At 31.3% G+C, this 16,390-nt stretch overlaps 1 protein-coding gene across 2 annotated transcripts in view; it reads right to left on the reverse strand.

The window, feature by feature from the left end:
- Nucleotides 1-16,390, reverse strand: part of LOC142323487 (uncharacterized) — a 51,184-nt gene that overhangs the window by 32,572 nt on the left and 2,222 nt on the right. The window contains exon 2 of one of the 2 annotated variants that reach the window (XM_075363205.1): nt 12,625-12,924. The exons of the other annotated variant lie outside the window; for it this stretch is intronic. Within the exon in view, the coding sequence (XP_075219320.1) occupies nt 12,625-12,629 (5 nt within the window). The 5' untranslated portion in view covers nt 12,630-12,924. The remainder of the gene's footprint in view (nt 1-12,624; nt 12,925-16,390) is intronic. 2 annotated transcript variants of the gene reach the window in all.

The following is a 16,390-nucleotide window of genomic DNA, read 5'->3' on the forward strand; positions in this document are numbered from 1 at the left end:
ATAATATATATTTTATAAAGTTTTGGTAATATCGAATTCTCTACACCAGTAACAGAATTGAACAGAAGATTGTTTAGTTTTATAGATTGTCTTAAGTTTTATAATTTTTTCTACTGGATCTCAGAAGATAACTGCTTGCTGCATGTCTTCAGAAGGACAATTAAGAAAAGTTTTGATAATCTGAATACGTTTTCAAAGCCTGCTGTAATTTTAGGTCTTTTATATATTAACTCCTATTTTTAAAAATTGTTGTATAACTTTCCATACAATTATTTTCACTGAATCATAATCAATACTTAAAGCATTTAATAATTATGGTGCATGAACAAAATACAGAATAGTTGTGGACATCTTTTTAAGTGACACACAATTCTAGAGCAGAATATACACATGTTATACTTAACTCAAATATTTAAAATTAATCTGTCAATATCCCAATAAGCAGAATAATTTATTCCAGCAGGTGTGGCCGAAATTTGTATGCTCACTAGAAGACCTAAAAAGTGTGCAATAATATACATGTACTACTGTGTAAAGCATTTTTAGTAAAAAATATGGTAAGAAAATTGTATATGACAGTTCTTTCAACCTTCAAATTAGTACCTATTAATTAAAAAAGAATATAAACAGTTTTAAAGAAAGGTGTGCAGACTATAAAAAGACCAAACATTTTTAATGATTTCATTTATTTAAGTGGTACTAGCTAGTGAATATTCACACAAGATAGTATATTTGCTTTAAACGTTAAATGTAGTCTGAAGTAATCTTTGAATGGCGGCACTATTGTGATTTTACACTGAAAAGAGACACTGGTCTCTTTGATTACAGAAACCAAATGGTGCAAATTAATTGACCGATAGTTACATCAATAATGGATAAAAGAAAATAAAGAAACAGTAATAAACAACTCTCAAACACAAATATATTTTGAGGAATAATAAATACAAAAATTTAATGAAACAACAAAAAATACTGATACAGGACTGAAGAGTCTAAAAACAGAATATAAATAATCTGGATCCCATGTTTTTATTCATACATAATTTCCCACCCAGAGTAAACAAAATGTAAGTCATTGCATTCTCTACTTAAGTTATTGTATTCTCTGAGGTATTGTATAACTCAGTTTAACAAAAACACTTTCGAAGAAAAACATCAGACTAATTTTATAAATGCCCATCTCACAGCGATGGACACGGATACATTTGCATGGGTTGTGATAACAATTAGAGATAAGAAAAGAATAATAAAAGTAAAAAGAAGTAGAAAGATATAAACAATAAACTAGCATTTTTAAAATTGACTTTTTCAGAAATCTGTTAAAACATTTTTATATTAAACAGAGCGTGAAAATGACAATCAACTCAATCAATTTAATAATGCAACAAAAAGAGAATTACAATAATTAGCTACGGATTTAAGATTGAGAAATTTAATTACTTTACCAATCTGTTATGATCGTAATAAAATGGATTATTTAATTTATTATCAGAAATGATTATACAAAGCAAATCAAGCTAGATAAAGATAATATAATGACAATAATTATTAAATATTAAATTCTGAGCACAAGCACATTTAATGATTATATCTGGAACAAAAGAAAAAAAATCATTTATTGCACAATTTGCAAAGATTAAAATATTGTGCTGCGTTGATTCAGCACACTATTATTAGTTATTTTGCACAAATACCAGTTATTACTGACATAATCTAATTCGCTAATAACTTCCAAACGAATTTGTCGATTAAAAAATCAAATTAAAACGCAAGCGTTTTTCGTAAAAATTACAACTCATATGAACACCGGTTACGCAAAATTATGGAATAAATCCGACAAGCTCTGTTCCAAACCACGGCACAATCGACTATGAAGTCAATTCTTTCCGCACAATGTAATCATTTCAAAGATATTTCTAAGTCATACGGCCGTCAGTAATAAGCAAGCACGACCCAGTTTAGTTATCGCCTTTATATCATTTACAGTCGCCGCCAAGTAACGGCGAGCTTGGAGTGGTGACGATTACCACCCGACGTAAAAAAATTTTCATCGCTCTCAGTTATCCCCCTTACCAAATAATTGTTCTATTTTTAACAATTTTGAAGTGAAATACAATCGGCTAATTCTGTACTGTACATTATAAAATGTAATAACGGATAACAAAATATGATTTATTACTAATTATACGGTTAAATATTGCGATAGATGGTTATTTCTGTAACTTTAATCGCTTACTGGAAAATGAATTATCCGTTCAATTCCTCAGTAAGAACGCTCTCCTCGATGACATCACTATCTTCAGTATAACTGTCACTATATAAAGAGACAATGAAAGATTCTGACAGAGAATCTTAACGACTCTTGGCTCCATTATTCACCTTCGATTCTTTTAACATTTTCATTTTATCTTCACACAGTTTCTGCACTTTTGATATCTTAAAAGTTGTGTTGTGGCTCGCAACATGTCGTTTTACGTCCGACCAATACCATCTCGATAGGATTTAAATCAGGACGGTAAGGTGGAATCCACAGAACTTGATGCCCACTTCTTTCCAACAATTCGTCAGACTGGTATCGTTTAATTAATGAACTTAATTAGTTCATATGTCACTTTGAAACATGATGTCACCTTCTTAATACTGTAAACACCTAAAAATACATCGCTTCGTAAACAACGCTACATCATGTTTATGCTACTAAGAGATAACTAATCATGGTGTACCACTGTTTCAGAGATCAGTATAGCAGAAATGTGCAGTCGCACGTCACTGCTGGAACGACCATGTCCATGATTCTCTCATGTCCATTTCTTTCAGTAAACCGTTACATTGATCGTAACTATTTAGAGCCTTTGTGTAATTAGGCTATAAAATATGATAACAAAAAAAAAACTGCATGTGCCTCTTTAAAAATACAGACCAATTTAGCTGATTCCGTTCAAGAATAAAAAAAAGCAATTATAACTTATTCAAAAAATAATTAACAGTGTCGAGAGTTATTAAATATATAAATATATATATAACAAGATATTAATTCTAACCGAACGGATATCTAACAGAATTTGATTATTTCCTCTAAGATCATAATATTAACACTTCCAATTCAGAGTACTTTGCAGAACATAAACAAAGACGATAAAAGATTAAAACCTTTTTAAATTAATCGATTTTTTTTTTATTCATTAAAGGACTTTCTCTGATTGCGAAGAGTAGTGAACTTCCTATTTTACTTCTTTTTTTCAATTTTATTTACAATCATGTCTTTTTACTTTTATACGACTTTATTTTATCTCATTACATACGGTTCTGTTAAGGTCTGTGCGGAAAATAATTAAAATATAACCTCTAGGGTCATTTAGAATTGATCCCGACATCGTAAGTGACCTAGCAACCTACCACATCATGAAATAATAGAGTTAATGGAAACTCACTGGTAGCAATTTAACATGGGCAGAAATTAATTATTACTTACATTAGGCCGGCAAAAAGCTATGATACTTTTCTTTACAATTCATCATACTACTCTAATCCAGCTTCCTTGTATTCTGGAACAGTTTTCAACAAGATAACCTTTCTAATATCTCATTATAATTTTATTAACGCACGTGCGAGCTTGTATGTGTATGTAATATACACTGTATCTGAACCGATTTAATTTTATAATAATATTGTATCGGTTATGGTTATCGGCATCGAGTTTCGGAGTGGAAATGTGTGCACTCTATCTCTAGCCTTATATCGTTGAATATTGTCTTATATTACCATCATCATCTTCCGATCTGCCCTGAGGCAGTTTCCTTGCACCGTGTTCGTTTCCATTCTCCTCTATTCCTCTTTTCAGTTCTCCATAGCTTTTAAAGTTTTCTATCTTTTACTTGGCATAATATTTCCATCGGTCCTATAGAATGCTTTTCTCCATACCTATGGAACGTGCACTTATTCCTTAACAATTAATTCGATATTATCTTTATTTGTCTATATTTATACATACTATTCGTATATCGGTTACGGGTATGCCTTATAACCGTTCCTGAATTAGGAGACCGAGTTTAAGTTTGAATTAGGAGACCACGCTTACGAGAAACGTATTATGAGCAATCTGTTAATTCACTCTCTCACTTTTGACAAGGTTAAATATACATTTAATTTCATCGAATCTATGTAGCCGTCAGCGAATCACGGCTGAAACTATCCTTGCCTGATAACGCTTTTATGCTTCCTGATTTAAATCCCTTTACAAACTACGGATTACGAAAATCAGAAGGGAAATAATTATTTCATTTCAATCCACCTTATCGGCTACGTATAATACTCCTAACCGTGTTGCCGCCATTGTTCATCGATATCGAAGTGGATTACGAGTCGAAGTTAATTTTGTTGTATACATACTCCAAAAGCGGAAACACCTTTCATGTTTTAAACATGATTTTGCTGATCTCATTCATCTTTAAAATCATATTATTGTTCCGGGGGAATTTAATGCGGATACTTTTTAAAAAATGTGAAACAATCCAGTCGATATCACTCGTTTTAATTTACAATCGTTCCTATTAAATCCGACTTATCGCATCACGTATTCAAATAATATGCTGGAACTTGCTGTTTTTAGAGAGAACGCCTTTACATTTCTTACGAACAAATCTAGGCAACAGAAGTAAACGAATACCAAACCAGGAGCCACTGACAACTGGATCGGACGGCCACTCGATCAGTACCCGGATCGAGCAATAAAGTTAAAATATAAGTGTGGTAATGCTAAATTATGTTAGTACCACTAAATGTTTAAATCAAATCGGCAGACAATTTAATCGTGGAAAAATGTTATCGGCCCCAGGGTATACTAAAACACCTATTACACGGCTTCGTTATAGGAAATTACGAATTTCCCTTTCCGCTCGAAATGACGAGTGAAGTAATTTTGCAAAAACCTCTAATTAATTAATTTTCCCATGTCATACCAGAAATAGATTCTACCTTCTTTTAATAATAACAAAGGTTATTGTCCATTTAAAAACTGTCAACGGTTTCTTACCGTATTCCGATCGCATTCTATTAAAAGATTCTTCCTTTTCTCGCCTTTTGTAACGATACGTATATCCCTTACATTAAGTTTTAATTAAAGATACGTTTATTAATTCGTCTCTTCGGTCGACTAAATCCTTGCGGGAAACTTCTGCAATCCATCATATTCCAAAGAAAACTAATTCGATGTTATATTCGATACAGCCTAAATAGTATTTTATGTTCTGTAACTAAAGCGTTAGAGAATATTGTTCGTAGGAAAGGTAGCGGCTATTTCGACGGTTACACCTCCTTAGGTGTATTTAAATTAGGTTTAGGAAAAGTAAAAATGACGATTACCGAGGATATTATACCACTACAGGTAAACGGAAAAGTAATTATGTTTATTCCTTGGACATCATTCAGGCATTTGACTGTGTCCCCTGATATTTTTCATAAATTAACTTTTCCAAATCTGTTCTTTCTCGATTTTTGGCTTATCTAATCTGTTATCAAAAGGCGACCCGAGGTGAAGATGAGAAAATGAATTACTGACTTCCTTTTCGATAGAGACGCAGAGGACTCGATTCCAGGCCTACATCTTTTATATATATATCTAAAAGATAGGTGGTAGAAAGGTGATGTATGAAACCGCGCTTAATCCGTTCATGCAGTTAGGTAAGCTCTAGGAGCTATTTAGGATACTGGTCGCTAAACTGTTTCGAGGCTCAGTAGCCGTTTGTGGCACAGACATTCGGTCTTATGCTAGTAGGGCGACCGAATAGGGTGGTGGCGGGAGAAATGCCAAGCAAATAAAATAAATAAATATATATATGTATTACAAATTTGCCGCTTAATTTGGGTCCCAAGAATTTCAGTACGGAAAGATCGGTAAATCTCAAAGAGGAAATAAGGACGAAATATTTCGCTAGCTTTAACTTGAAAATAAATCATTTTTAGGAGCTTTTTTGATTATATTAATGTCCCAAATCGGCACCCAAAGTATTACCTTACGATTCGCAATCACTCGTACACATATAGAAAACGCAACCTGAGACGGGCCATCGTATAACACAATTCATCAGTAACTCGCCGATAAATTTAAGACATATTGTGTCCTACACATATACTGTCCCCTATACACAGCAGCCAAGAAAATTAAAAGATTCCTTATAAATAAAGAATAAATTAATTAAAAAATGTGTATTGTTTGTAATAGGTTTTTTAACATCGTAATTTGTCGACAGAGCGAGGCCATTCTTAAGATAAGATGGGGAATATGCATATCGATTTCGTCTAAAGATATTTTTATCTTTATTAAAATATTTTTATCCAATAAATTGTTAGCTTTTGTAACTTTTGAAATGTTTCTATCGAAATAAAAAGTAGATGAATTTCTCTTCCGGTCAATATTTATTAAGTCTTACGCAGTAATATACAAATCGCATCTAACCTCTAACAAGTTCATTAGAAGCTTAGGAAGAATATTTTGCACGATTGTAATAACGGACTGTAAATAAAATAAACGTATGTTTTTCTCGCTCTGTTTTTACGTTCTCGTGTTACCCTGAAAATTTACATTTTCCTTTTTTTAATAGTAAGTCGCTGTTTCTCTTTAATAGGTCTCTAAAGACGTAAGGTACTCGTAATAAATGTCAAAATTAGTTTCCGAGTATATTTAACCGACTTTATCGATACAAGATGTTCAATGGAATTCATTATTACAATGAAAAAGTTCTTGTACCAATAAAAAAATGACTCCTTCAGGTGAATGTAACTGCGATCTGTTTGGCTTTGGGAAAATCGGTTAAAATAATCAAAGAAATATCTTAACTGACATTATACCATGAAAACAGCTAATTTCTTGAAACGATATTACATGCGCTATATAAGATTCTGGATGGATTCCCGGACGTTTTCCCGAAATCCCGAATAACCAAAATTCCGAACGCCCTTTTCCCAAACGTATTGTTCCCGAAAATAAAACTAACAGAATCAAACTGATGTTAACACGAGCGGTACATTCCTTCATTCACACACGCTTATAATCTCAGTATGTATTGCACTTGTCCCCTTTTGACCGCAAGTAGACTACCCGCCGATATTAATTTTGTTTCACCAACAACTGCGGCTTGAATCATTGTTAACTGATCTTGATCCATTATAAAGTTACTTTCATAAACGAAAAAATGCAGTTACAAAAAATACTAGAAATGTTTGTATACTGTTTATTTACAAACGCATTGTAATTAAACAGTAGTGTCAGTATAAATCGGAACGGCAAACATGGAGATTAGATCGAACACAATTATTTGCATAATTTGAAGGATTCGGTAAACAGTATATTCGGAAAAAGGACATTCGGGAATTCGCCTCGGGAAAAAGATCATCAGGAGGAGAATGTCTATTCGGGAAAACGTCTGGCAACGTTCTAGATGAATTTCAAAATTAAATATAAACAATTATTTCGATTAAATTACAAAATACGAAACGAAAATATATCACCGCACACAGAAATATTTAATTTAAGGTTTGAATGCAAAAGGTGCGGAATATTTGAGTGCACACGTCCGCGTGTAATTCACTGAAGTGTAAAAGAAATTAAAATCAAAATTCTATAAAATATAAACGTTACTATGTTGTGGTCGAATATTTCTGCGATCGTATCGGTGTCCTTTTCACCGTCATCGATTAATAAATCGTTTTCAATTTTACTTACTTAGATCTACGGCATAATAAATAAGTTATTAGCCTAATACAGAAGACCTGAATTTCAAAAATTATTTATATAATTATTTTAGTTTCCTAAAAAAATGAACTGTAAACGTAAAAAAAGAGCATAAAAATGAAAATTCAGCCGAGGAGTTTTCAATAAGTAAAAAAGCCAAAAAAAAGGAGCATCGTAAACTGTGATAAATTTTACGGGTTATTTTCTGTTGCCGCGGTAAAAAAAACGATTAAACAATTCTAATTTAAATCAAGAGAACGACTCAAAAATAGTAAATATTCCTTAATTATTAGAAAGTCATTAGCGTATTAGAAAAACCAGGGGAATTACAACGTTTCAATTCTATAAATTGCTTCACAAATTTGTGCAGTACTACTTCAGCATTTAGAATGGATAGCACCGTTCGATAGTCCTCAAAAATTTTATCGAATTACGTTAAAAACAAATTTTAAAGGATGCACAGTTAAATTAATATGCTTAGGAAACGTAAAAAAAATTGGTTAAAAAATATGAAATTAATAATTTTGTTTTTAAATGTTAAGATAAGCATATACACATGTACTGAGCTTAATGTAAAGTGGGGTTACGTTTACAAAATGTTGACCCTATAGAAACTATCTAAACCACCTCCTCGAGATACTGACCGCAAACGTTTACCAACAAACTGCTCCATATACACGAGTATCTGTACAAAATCGGTTCATCCAGTCAAGATTTATTTATTAATCTTCAAAAACGCCAAAACATGTACATGTACGTAAGTACGAACGTTACCTCCAACCTTTTTTATATTTTTTGTGGCCTCTTGGTCAGAAAACGTCGAGAAATGAAAAAAAAAACAACCTACACCCCATTTTTGAGTGATTACTAAACTTTCCTTCTTGCAGCATAGTTCTAGACCTATGATGCCAGGAAAGGAAAAAGTTTAATTTATTTAGGTTATCGTCTTGCCTTTACAAAATTAATCCTGTCGAAACGGTTTGAAATAAATCATAAAATTACATTTAACATCAAAATGCGACTTTCAAAAAAAAAAATTAATGATATGAGACAGTATAGATGAAAGCAAGACCAACATCGACGCAGATACTGGACAAATTAGGCGAAGCGCATCAAAAATATCGAAACAGAGGTGTGATCGCATATTTTCTCCAAGATTATACCTAAAGATGTATCATCCGCTTCTCAACCTTCATAAGGAGATTGATAGAGGACAACGGCACAATTTCTTAACGTTTCGACCGCTGAATATTTTCTCTTTAACAATTAATATAAAATTATAACTATTAATTGAGATTGTAATTTCGATACGACGCAAAACCAAAAAAAAAAACAAGAAATTTTATACGTAATGATGCACTAATCTTCGCATTGTTGTCGAATGCGAAACAGAATAAGACGGTTGGTCCTTGTTCCTGCAAGTCGCTGCTACATAGCCATCTCATTCGACCTAACTGTATTTCATAAATCCCTGATCAGTAACTTAGAAATGAAACGGGAAACGGGCCATAGTACAAGTGAGCTGAAAGTTTCCCCCCTCGCCTACTGCTGTGTCTAGAGTACTAGTCTGTGGTGTTTGCATTTTATTTACAAATGTGTCATATTATTAGAAATCGGATGATATCATCTGGTTAGATAGTAACCAGATGACAGACCCCGCTCGTCCGTCCCACCTAAGCTAACCGATAGTTCGATTAACAAAGACAGCCAACCTTCAGCTTACTTAGTGCACCGAACATCGATAAAAGAATTAGAAATACATTTTTTAAATATTTTTAAATAATGTAGCAGCAAGGAAAGTGCGACAGAAAACATAACGGCAAAGAATTTTGGCTTTTGAAATGCGTTGTTACGGAAGAATGCTGAAAATTGCGTGGGTCATCAAGATTCAGAAACGAAGAGGTTAAGGGGTAGTGGGGAAGAAAGAAGTATACGACAAATTCTACGTAGGTAGACCGTATATTTACTTAATACGGTTCCCGGGTTAAGTCAAACTTCAATTTAGTTATGAAAAGAAGTGTAGATCTGAAAAGATAATGTAAATAAATTAGGTTCAACAAATATACTGAAATTAAACAGATTAAGACACAATAACGAGAGTACATATGAACTGAAGCGACTGTAACTAAATAAACATTATAGACGATGGTCAAAATTGATTATATAATTCTACCGAAACAGAAAGTAGTAAGATAACATGTTGGCATAAGTACCTTCATCGTCAGTCTCCTACTGTCGCCATTTGTTCTTCTTTTATTAAAAGAATGTTTGGTCACTCGATTTTAATAAAACCACATTTTATTTCAACAGAATACAAATAAAAAAAATGATGATAGGATGTAACTCCAAAAACATTTCTACTTAAATGAATAAATCTAAGGTAAGAACTATCTATTTTCTGCTTTGGTGGAATTCCACCTTCAATCCACATTAGAATTATATATGTATATATATAAATAAAATTTTAATTAATATAAAAAGAAAACTGTGTCTATAAAGAAAAAAATCACGTTTAATTATATATACATAAACTTTAACATACTTTATTGGTTTACCTGGTATGTTAGAAATACTATAACCATTATTTTTATGAATTATACTTGGGTAAACCAATAAAGTATGTTTTACAAAATAAAGATATTAACAAATTTGAACTTAAAATCAAATGTAATAATTTAAATTATATATAAGTTTTCCTATATATATATATATTATAAAATATTACAGTGTTGTTTTATGCCTCTAAGGAAAAGTTTCTAATTTTTCTTGGTTCTTGATGCTATTTCCAGGAAAAATAAAAATGCAGCAGTTTTAACATTTTAAAATATCAATTTATTTGACTTAGAGTATATAAAATGAAACATAAGTGCATTAGACAAAAGTATATTAAAAATAAATAAGTTAACATAAGTTTAACGTTATATTATACTAACATATGTGCAAATATTTATTTGGCTTAGGGTAAATAAAATGAAACAAGTACGAGTATATTAGTCACACAAAAGGTAAGAGATAACAGACCTACATGATAGCATCGATGTAAAAATAAGAATAATAAAACTACTGTTTGGCCTTTCAGTAAAAACATACTGTTACAACAATAAAAAAATAACCAATTACTGCTTAATATTCTATAACCAGTCATATTATATCATTATAACCTACCGTAGAAATTGAAACGGCGAACAAAATAAAAAAAAAAAAATAAAAATTATAAGACTTCTTCTTCATCTTCAGCAGGGTAGTTGCTACTCGTCTTTTCATGATTCAGGGTTCTGTAGAATATGTGATGTTCTGATGCCAGAAAAGGTAACAGTGATAATATCATTAAACTTAGTAGAAACGGGTTTTGTACGATTACGGATGTTTTCTAAAGTGAATGGCAATCCAAGACTTTTTTATCTTTGTTTTCTCCTGGAATTTAATTTTGTGAAATTGCTTTCATCGAACGATGTTTTGAAATACAAAATTCCAATGGCTTCCTTCCGAACTTGCTAATGAACACCGTGAAAATAATACTGGTTGTTTATTTTCATCAATCTTTCTGTACACAAGAGGTGTGTCCTTATTGTAAAGAGATTTGAAGTCCTTAAAATCTGAAAGTTCCATATTAGGTACTGTAAATGAACTGCAACATATCCGTATAAATTGCTGCCAATCCCATGGCGTTGAAATTGTCACCCGCATTCAAGTTTTTTCTTATATTTTTCAATAACGCCATGCACAGTGTCAGCCTCCATGTGGGCATGCCCCTTGAATAAAAATGTTTTGATTTGCGGTTTTAATTTGGGGCTATTTACTTAAAATTTAAAAACACATCGCTACAGCTAGATTCTTATTCTGCCCATAACAGTCATCAGACCATACGGTTTATATCTTCAACTGATGAACATGGAATGGCAGTCAGTCCATTTTACAATACACAATGCAATCTTATTGCCCCCTCTTCCTTCTTTGGTCTCATACCACATTATACAGTAGGAGGATCCATCATAAGAATCACACGCTGTATAATTCCAAGCCCAAAGTTTTCATTTATAGAAATTAATCTTGTTAGTTAGTAGCAGTGTTGGAAGACACTTCTGAGGATCACATGTGAGTACCTTATGTTTAGAAAGTCCATTTGGATGCTAAAGTTGGGATGGTACATTTTGTTCAGAACAGAATTCCAAGAACAATTTATACATTTTAGCAACTGTCAGTTCTGGTCTGACTTTTTTACCAGACCTCTCTCTTGTGTAGTGGCTCTTGTATACTGTGAGAGACAAAATGTGATTGACCACATGTTCAACTACCTCCTCTGGAATTTTATTACTTGGGGTATGTTTACCTCTCATACCAGATTTGACAAACCCTCCTTGAAGGATGTTTTTAACAATATTTACAACAGTGTTTGAAACTGCCAAAGTATTCAAAAACATTACTTTTCACACCCTTACTTTTGTACTGCTTATTTTAAAATGGTAAAATATTGAATTTTCGTTTGGCTTACTACCATCTAGTTTCCTTGAATGAGCAGTAGGTCTGCTTTCTATGAATGAACTAACAAACTGCCTTCTCAAGTCAATAGATTTTTCCCCATCCCAGTATGAATTAAAAACCTGTTCCCGATCATTTTGAGTTATTTCTAGATTGCATTGCATCCTGCATGTGCAAGCAGGTTTGATACTCCTGGCGACTGGTTTTCCTTTCTTGCTGATGTACTCTTTTCCTCCTGTATAACTTTGTTTGGGTTTAGTGTACAGCCATTGATCACAGTCTCTAACTCTTTTACTCCCTTGTTGTTTGATAAGAGTTTTGATTTTTACCCTCCTTTTAGATTTATTATTACTATCGATGCTATCATCTACAACATTCAATGTGTCCACAGGTACAGAGATCAGGTTATGCATTACCTCATTATCTGAATCGCTCAGCGAAATTTCACTAGCAGAAGATACATAATCTTCATCGGTATCAGTATCATCATAAACATCATCACTGCTTAAAAACAAATCATTTTTTAATATTTCTAAATTTTATTGCTCATTACCAGTGTAGATGCAACTAGCCTCAGCTACATCTGAAACTTCTATTATTTGACTCGACCCATTATTAATTTCAAATTCATCACATTTACTTGTAAGTATTTCTCGTCAAATTTATTCCTTTTTGTAATACAGTCTGATAACAATCAACAGATATTGACTTAGTTCCTGTGGAAGAAATAAAACTTAATAGAAAAATGACTCGGTAAAGCAAAATGATCATTCAGTTTTTAAATCTGACTGCTATATAAGATTAAAAAATTATTTTTAAAATAAAATAAATAGGCATTCCAGGTGAATTTTATACCCATTTTAAAGGTAAACGGATAGGTTAATTTCTGATTCTAAAATTTGTACAATTCCTAGGCCCTTTGGGTCTCAGGAAAATACTGTAGTAAGCACTCCCTTATAAAAAAAGTTTGTTTCCCCTAACAGGCAAGTTAACAGTTTTAAATTGGTTAAAGTATATTCTTAACATTCAAGAATATAGTAATTTTTGCATATTACTGCTACATGTTAGAAGTGTTTTATTAGGAAAAATTCATTTGTAACAATTTTTGTTTTATTAAAAGGAGCATAACATCAAAATTACACAACCATTGTTAAAAGGAAATTTTGTTATATTGGTGATTGTCAGAAACAAACAAATGTTAAAGACTGAAAGTTCTGCGATACAAGGTGAAAAGTTGCTATATTATTTTTTTAAAAAAAGAAAAGAAGATAGGCCTAATTTTGAGAATTTGTATACATTACATTATCATAAACAAATATAAATACATCAATAATATTTTAAAGCTTTACACATGTGGGCTACAATATGCAAAAAGTATATATTATTCAGCTAATTGTTTACGATACATGGCTGCATCTACAATATGTTTCATATTAAGAGATAATGATGAATATACGCTACTGCAAAATTACAGGCATTGCATGTTCATTTACTCTTATTAATACTGGTTATTTAGGTAAAAATCTTTTGCAGTTGACAATGTCCAATTAAAAATTAATATCAGTTTAATTTTAAAAATACTATCAGTTGTAATGTGACTGCAAAGTGGCATGGTGGTCTTTTGGTTGTCATAATCAGAAAATAACAGATTTCACTTATTCACTTTCAACTTTGTTTCCAGAAGTAATTAATAAAATCATAATTTTTCTCCCCGAGATTTTGGAAAATTCATATTTTCTAGATAATAAATATTTGGAATAATACTACCACAATGAATAAAATATTCTCTAATAACTCATAATTATAGCACAAATTTAAATTAAACTAAAGTAGTTCTTTTCAAATGGCTGACAGAAACAGTACATCATATCCAGTGGTTACAGCACAATCAACTAAAGTTTGATTGAAGCAGACATTATATGGAGATAGTGCTACAAGTATAAATAAATTTTGAGAGGCATAAAACTCTATGTCCAAATGGTGTTGTATGCCTCTCAGGAAGAAGGCACATGGTGTTCTGATAAAAAGTTCTATTTCAATAATGTAAACACATAAGATATAGTGTCATATGCCTCTAAAAAGAACAGACACAGTAGGTGCAGGCAGATAGTGTAAAAACCTCATTTTCACTAAAAATGGACATGGTGACTGTATATATATATATATATATTTAAAAATTAATATATAATGTATACATGTAATGTATATACATACATTTAAAAATTTATTTCCTTTTTTTATAATTATTGAAGTACTCCAAAAACCTTTTTATTGAAGTCTGGTGGTTTTTGGTTTTTCCTATATATATTAATAAAAATTATCTTCAATAAAATGGTGACCGACTGTATCTTTTACAGAATAAACATACGATTACAGATATTTATAATTTAGAAATAATATTGATGTGCTGGGAAAATATTATATTAGTAAATATAAAAATAAATTTAGATTTTTAAATAAGCAAATCGAATATGATAGTACACTGTTTATATTGGTATACCTGATATAACTAAATGATTTAATATAAAATACCACTCATTATCATGCCACGGTAGATAATAGAGGTTTTAATTTATTGACATAATATAAATACTGATGAAATTTATTTTAATTAATGTATAATTTATATTTTTGACAGCTGAAGATGGAGTGACACTCCGAAAGCAGTTCTGACTGTATCTGGTGGTTATAATATTATAAATGTAAAAATTATTTTATTTGGTACAGTGGTAATTATAATGTTTGAAAAAATTATAATTATTTAAATTATTTTATTTGATACAGTGGTAAATGTTTGAAAAAATATATAAATATTGATACCTGTACAACAATAAAAGCAACTTTCACTTTTTGTGAGTATATTACACATACATACGTATGCATGTGCACACAAATGGAGCAGACTATAAAGTATCAAAAGCCTCAGTTACTGAAATCATAAACTGATGAAGCCACCAAACACTAAATCATGGATTTTTTATTATTCCAAATGTTTCATTTTTAAATCGACAAAACTTATTACTTGCCTAAATTTATTAGAATTGTTTTTTTTTTTACCGGATTTGTTTTCAAGGTAGATAAAATTAATGAATATTAACAAGTTTTTCTGGGAAGATACTTGAATGAAAAAATTTATATAAAAATTGGTTGTACGGTTTACTGACTGAGAAACAAGTTTTCAGTACTTTAGTCATCATTATAGAATGATATACCATATGATATTCAGAAGTCTTTGATAGCTTGTGTAGTGTTGTTAAATCAAGTTCTGACGGTGGCTGCAACTCTCTTTCATTAGCAAGTAAACCTACAACTTCTTACATCTAGGATTTCCAGCCCAGATTCTGTCATTATTACACAGCCTTGACAACAGAATAGTAGCTCGGGAGAAAAGTAGCATGGAAAAAAAGGTTAAAATAATAATAACTTGTATGGTTAGAAGTTTTGCCTTTCATGTGATGCGTTAAAACCTTGGCAAACATTTTTTCAGAAATTATAAGCAAGAAGTACTATCTCAAATAAACCAGAGAGTACTTCTGCAAAATAGTCAGGAAAGGCTAAATACATAGTATGGTAAAAGACCATTCAAGAAACGCACCATTTGGTGCAATTTAATCATAACGATATAAAAAAATTAAATCATAAATTCCTGGATTCCTTATAACATGATTGTTCTTTAACACCTGAAACAATAACTGGGATGACTAATGATAAACGGAATGTCTGTTAAGGCCAGTAGGAATAGTAGTAATACTGAAGTACATGTAGATCACTGAAATTAGTTCTGATAAATCACCAAAGTTATTTTAATAATTTTCCTTTACCGGTAATACAAGCGAACTAAAATATGTTCACATATTTTAGTTCACTTATGGCCGTAGCAGTTGATATTACCTAAAAATATTAACTTGTTTCACCTGAAAGCAAAAGCCTTATCCACAACAAAAAAGAACAAACAGATAAATTTAAGGAATAAATCAGAAGAATTTGCAGTATAATTCAACAAAAAATTATATAAGTTGATTACAAGATGAATCAGAGAGATGAAATACCATATGATCCCATGCACAGCTTTTCTGGCAGTTATATACTGTGTAATATGTAAAGAAAATTACAGAAATGCATCGGGTTAAACTCATTTCATGCTCTGAAGGGTAAAATGTTGTGGAAGAGCTATTTAACCCT

This window comes from Lycorma delicatula, chromosome 4, assembly GCF_047948215.1.
Source record: "Lycorma delicatula isolate Av1 chromosome 4, ASM4794821v1, whole genome shotgun sequence".
Lineage (NCBI taxonomy): Eukaryota > Metazoa > Arthropoda > Insecta > Hemiptera > Fulgoridae > Lycorma > Lycorma delicatula.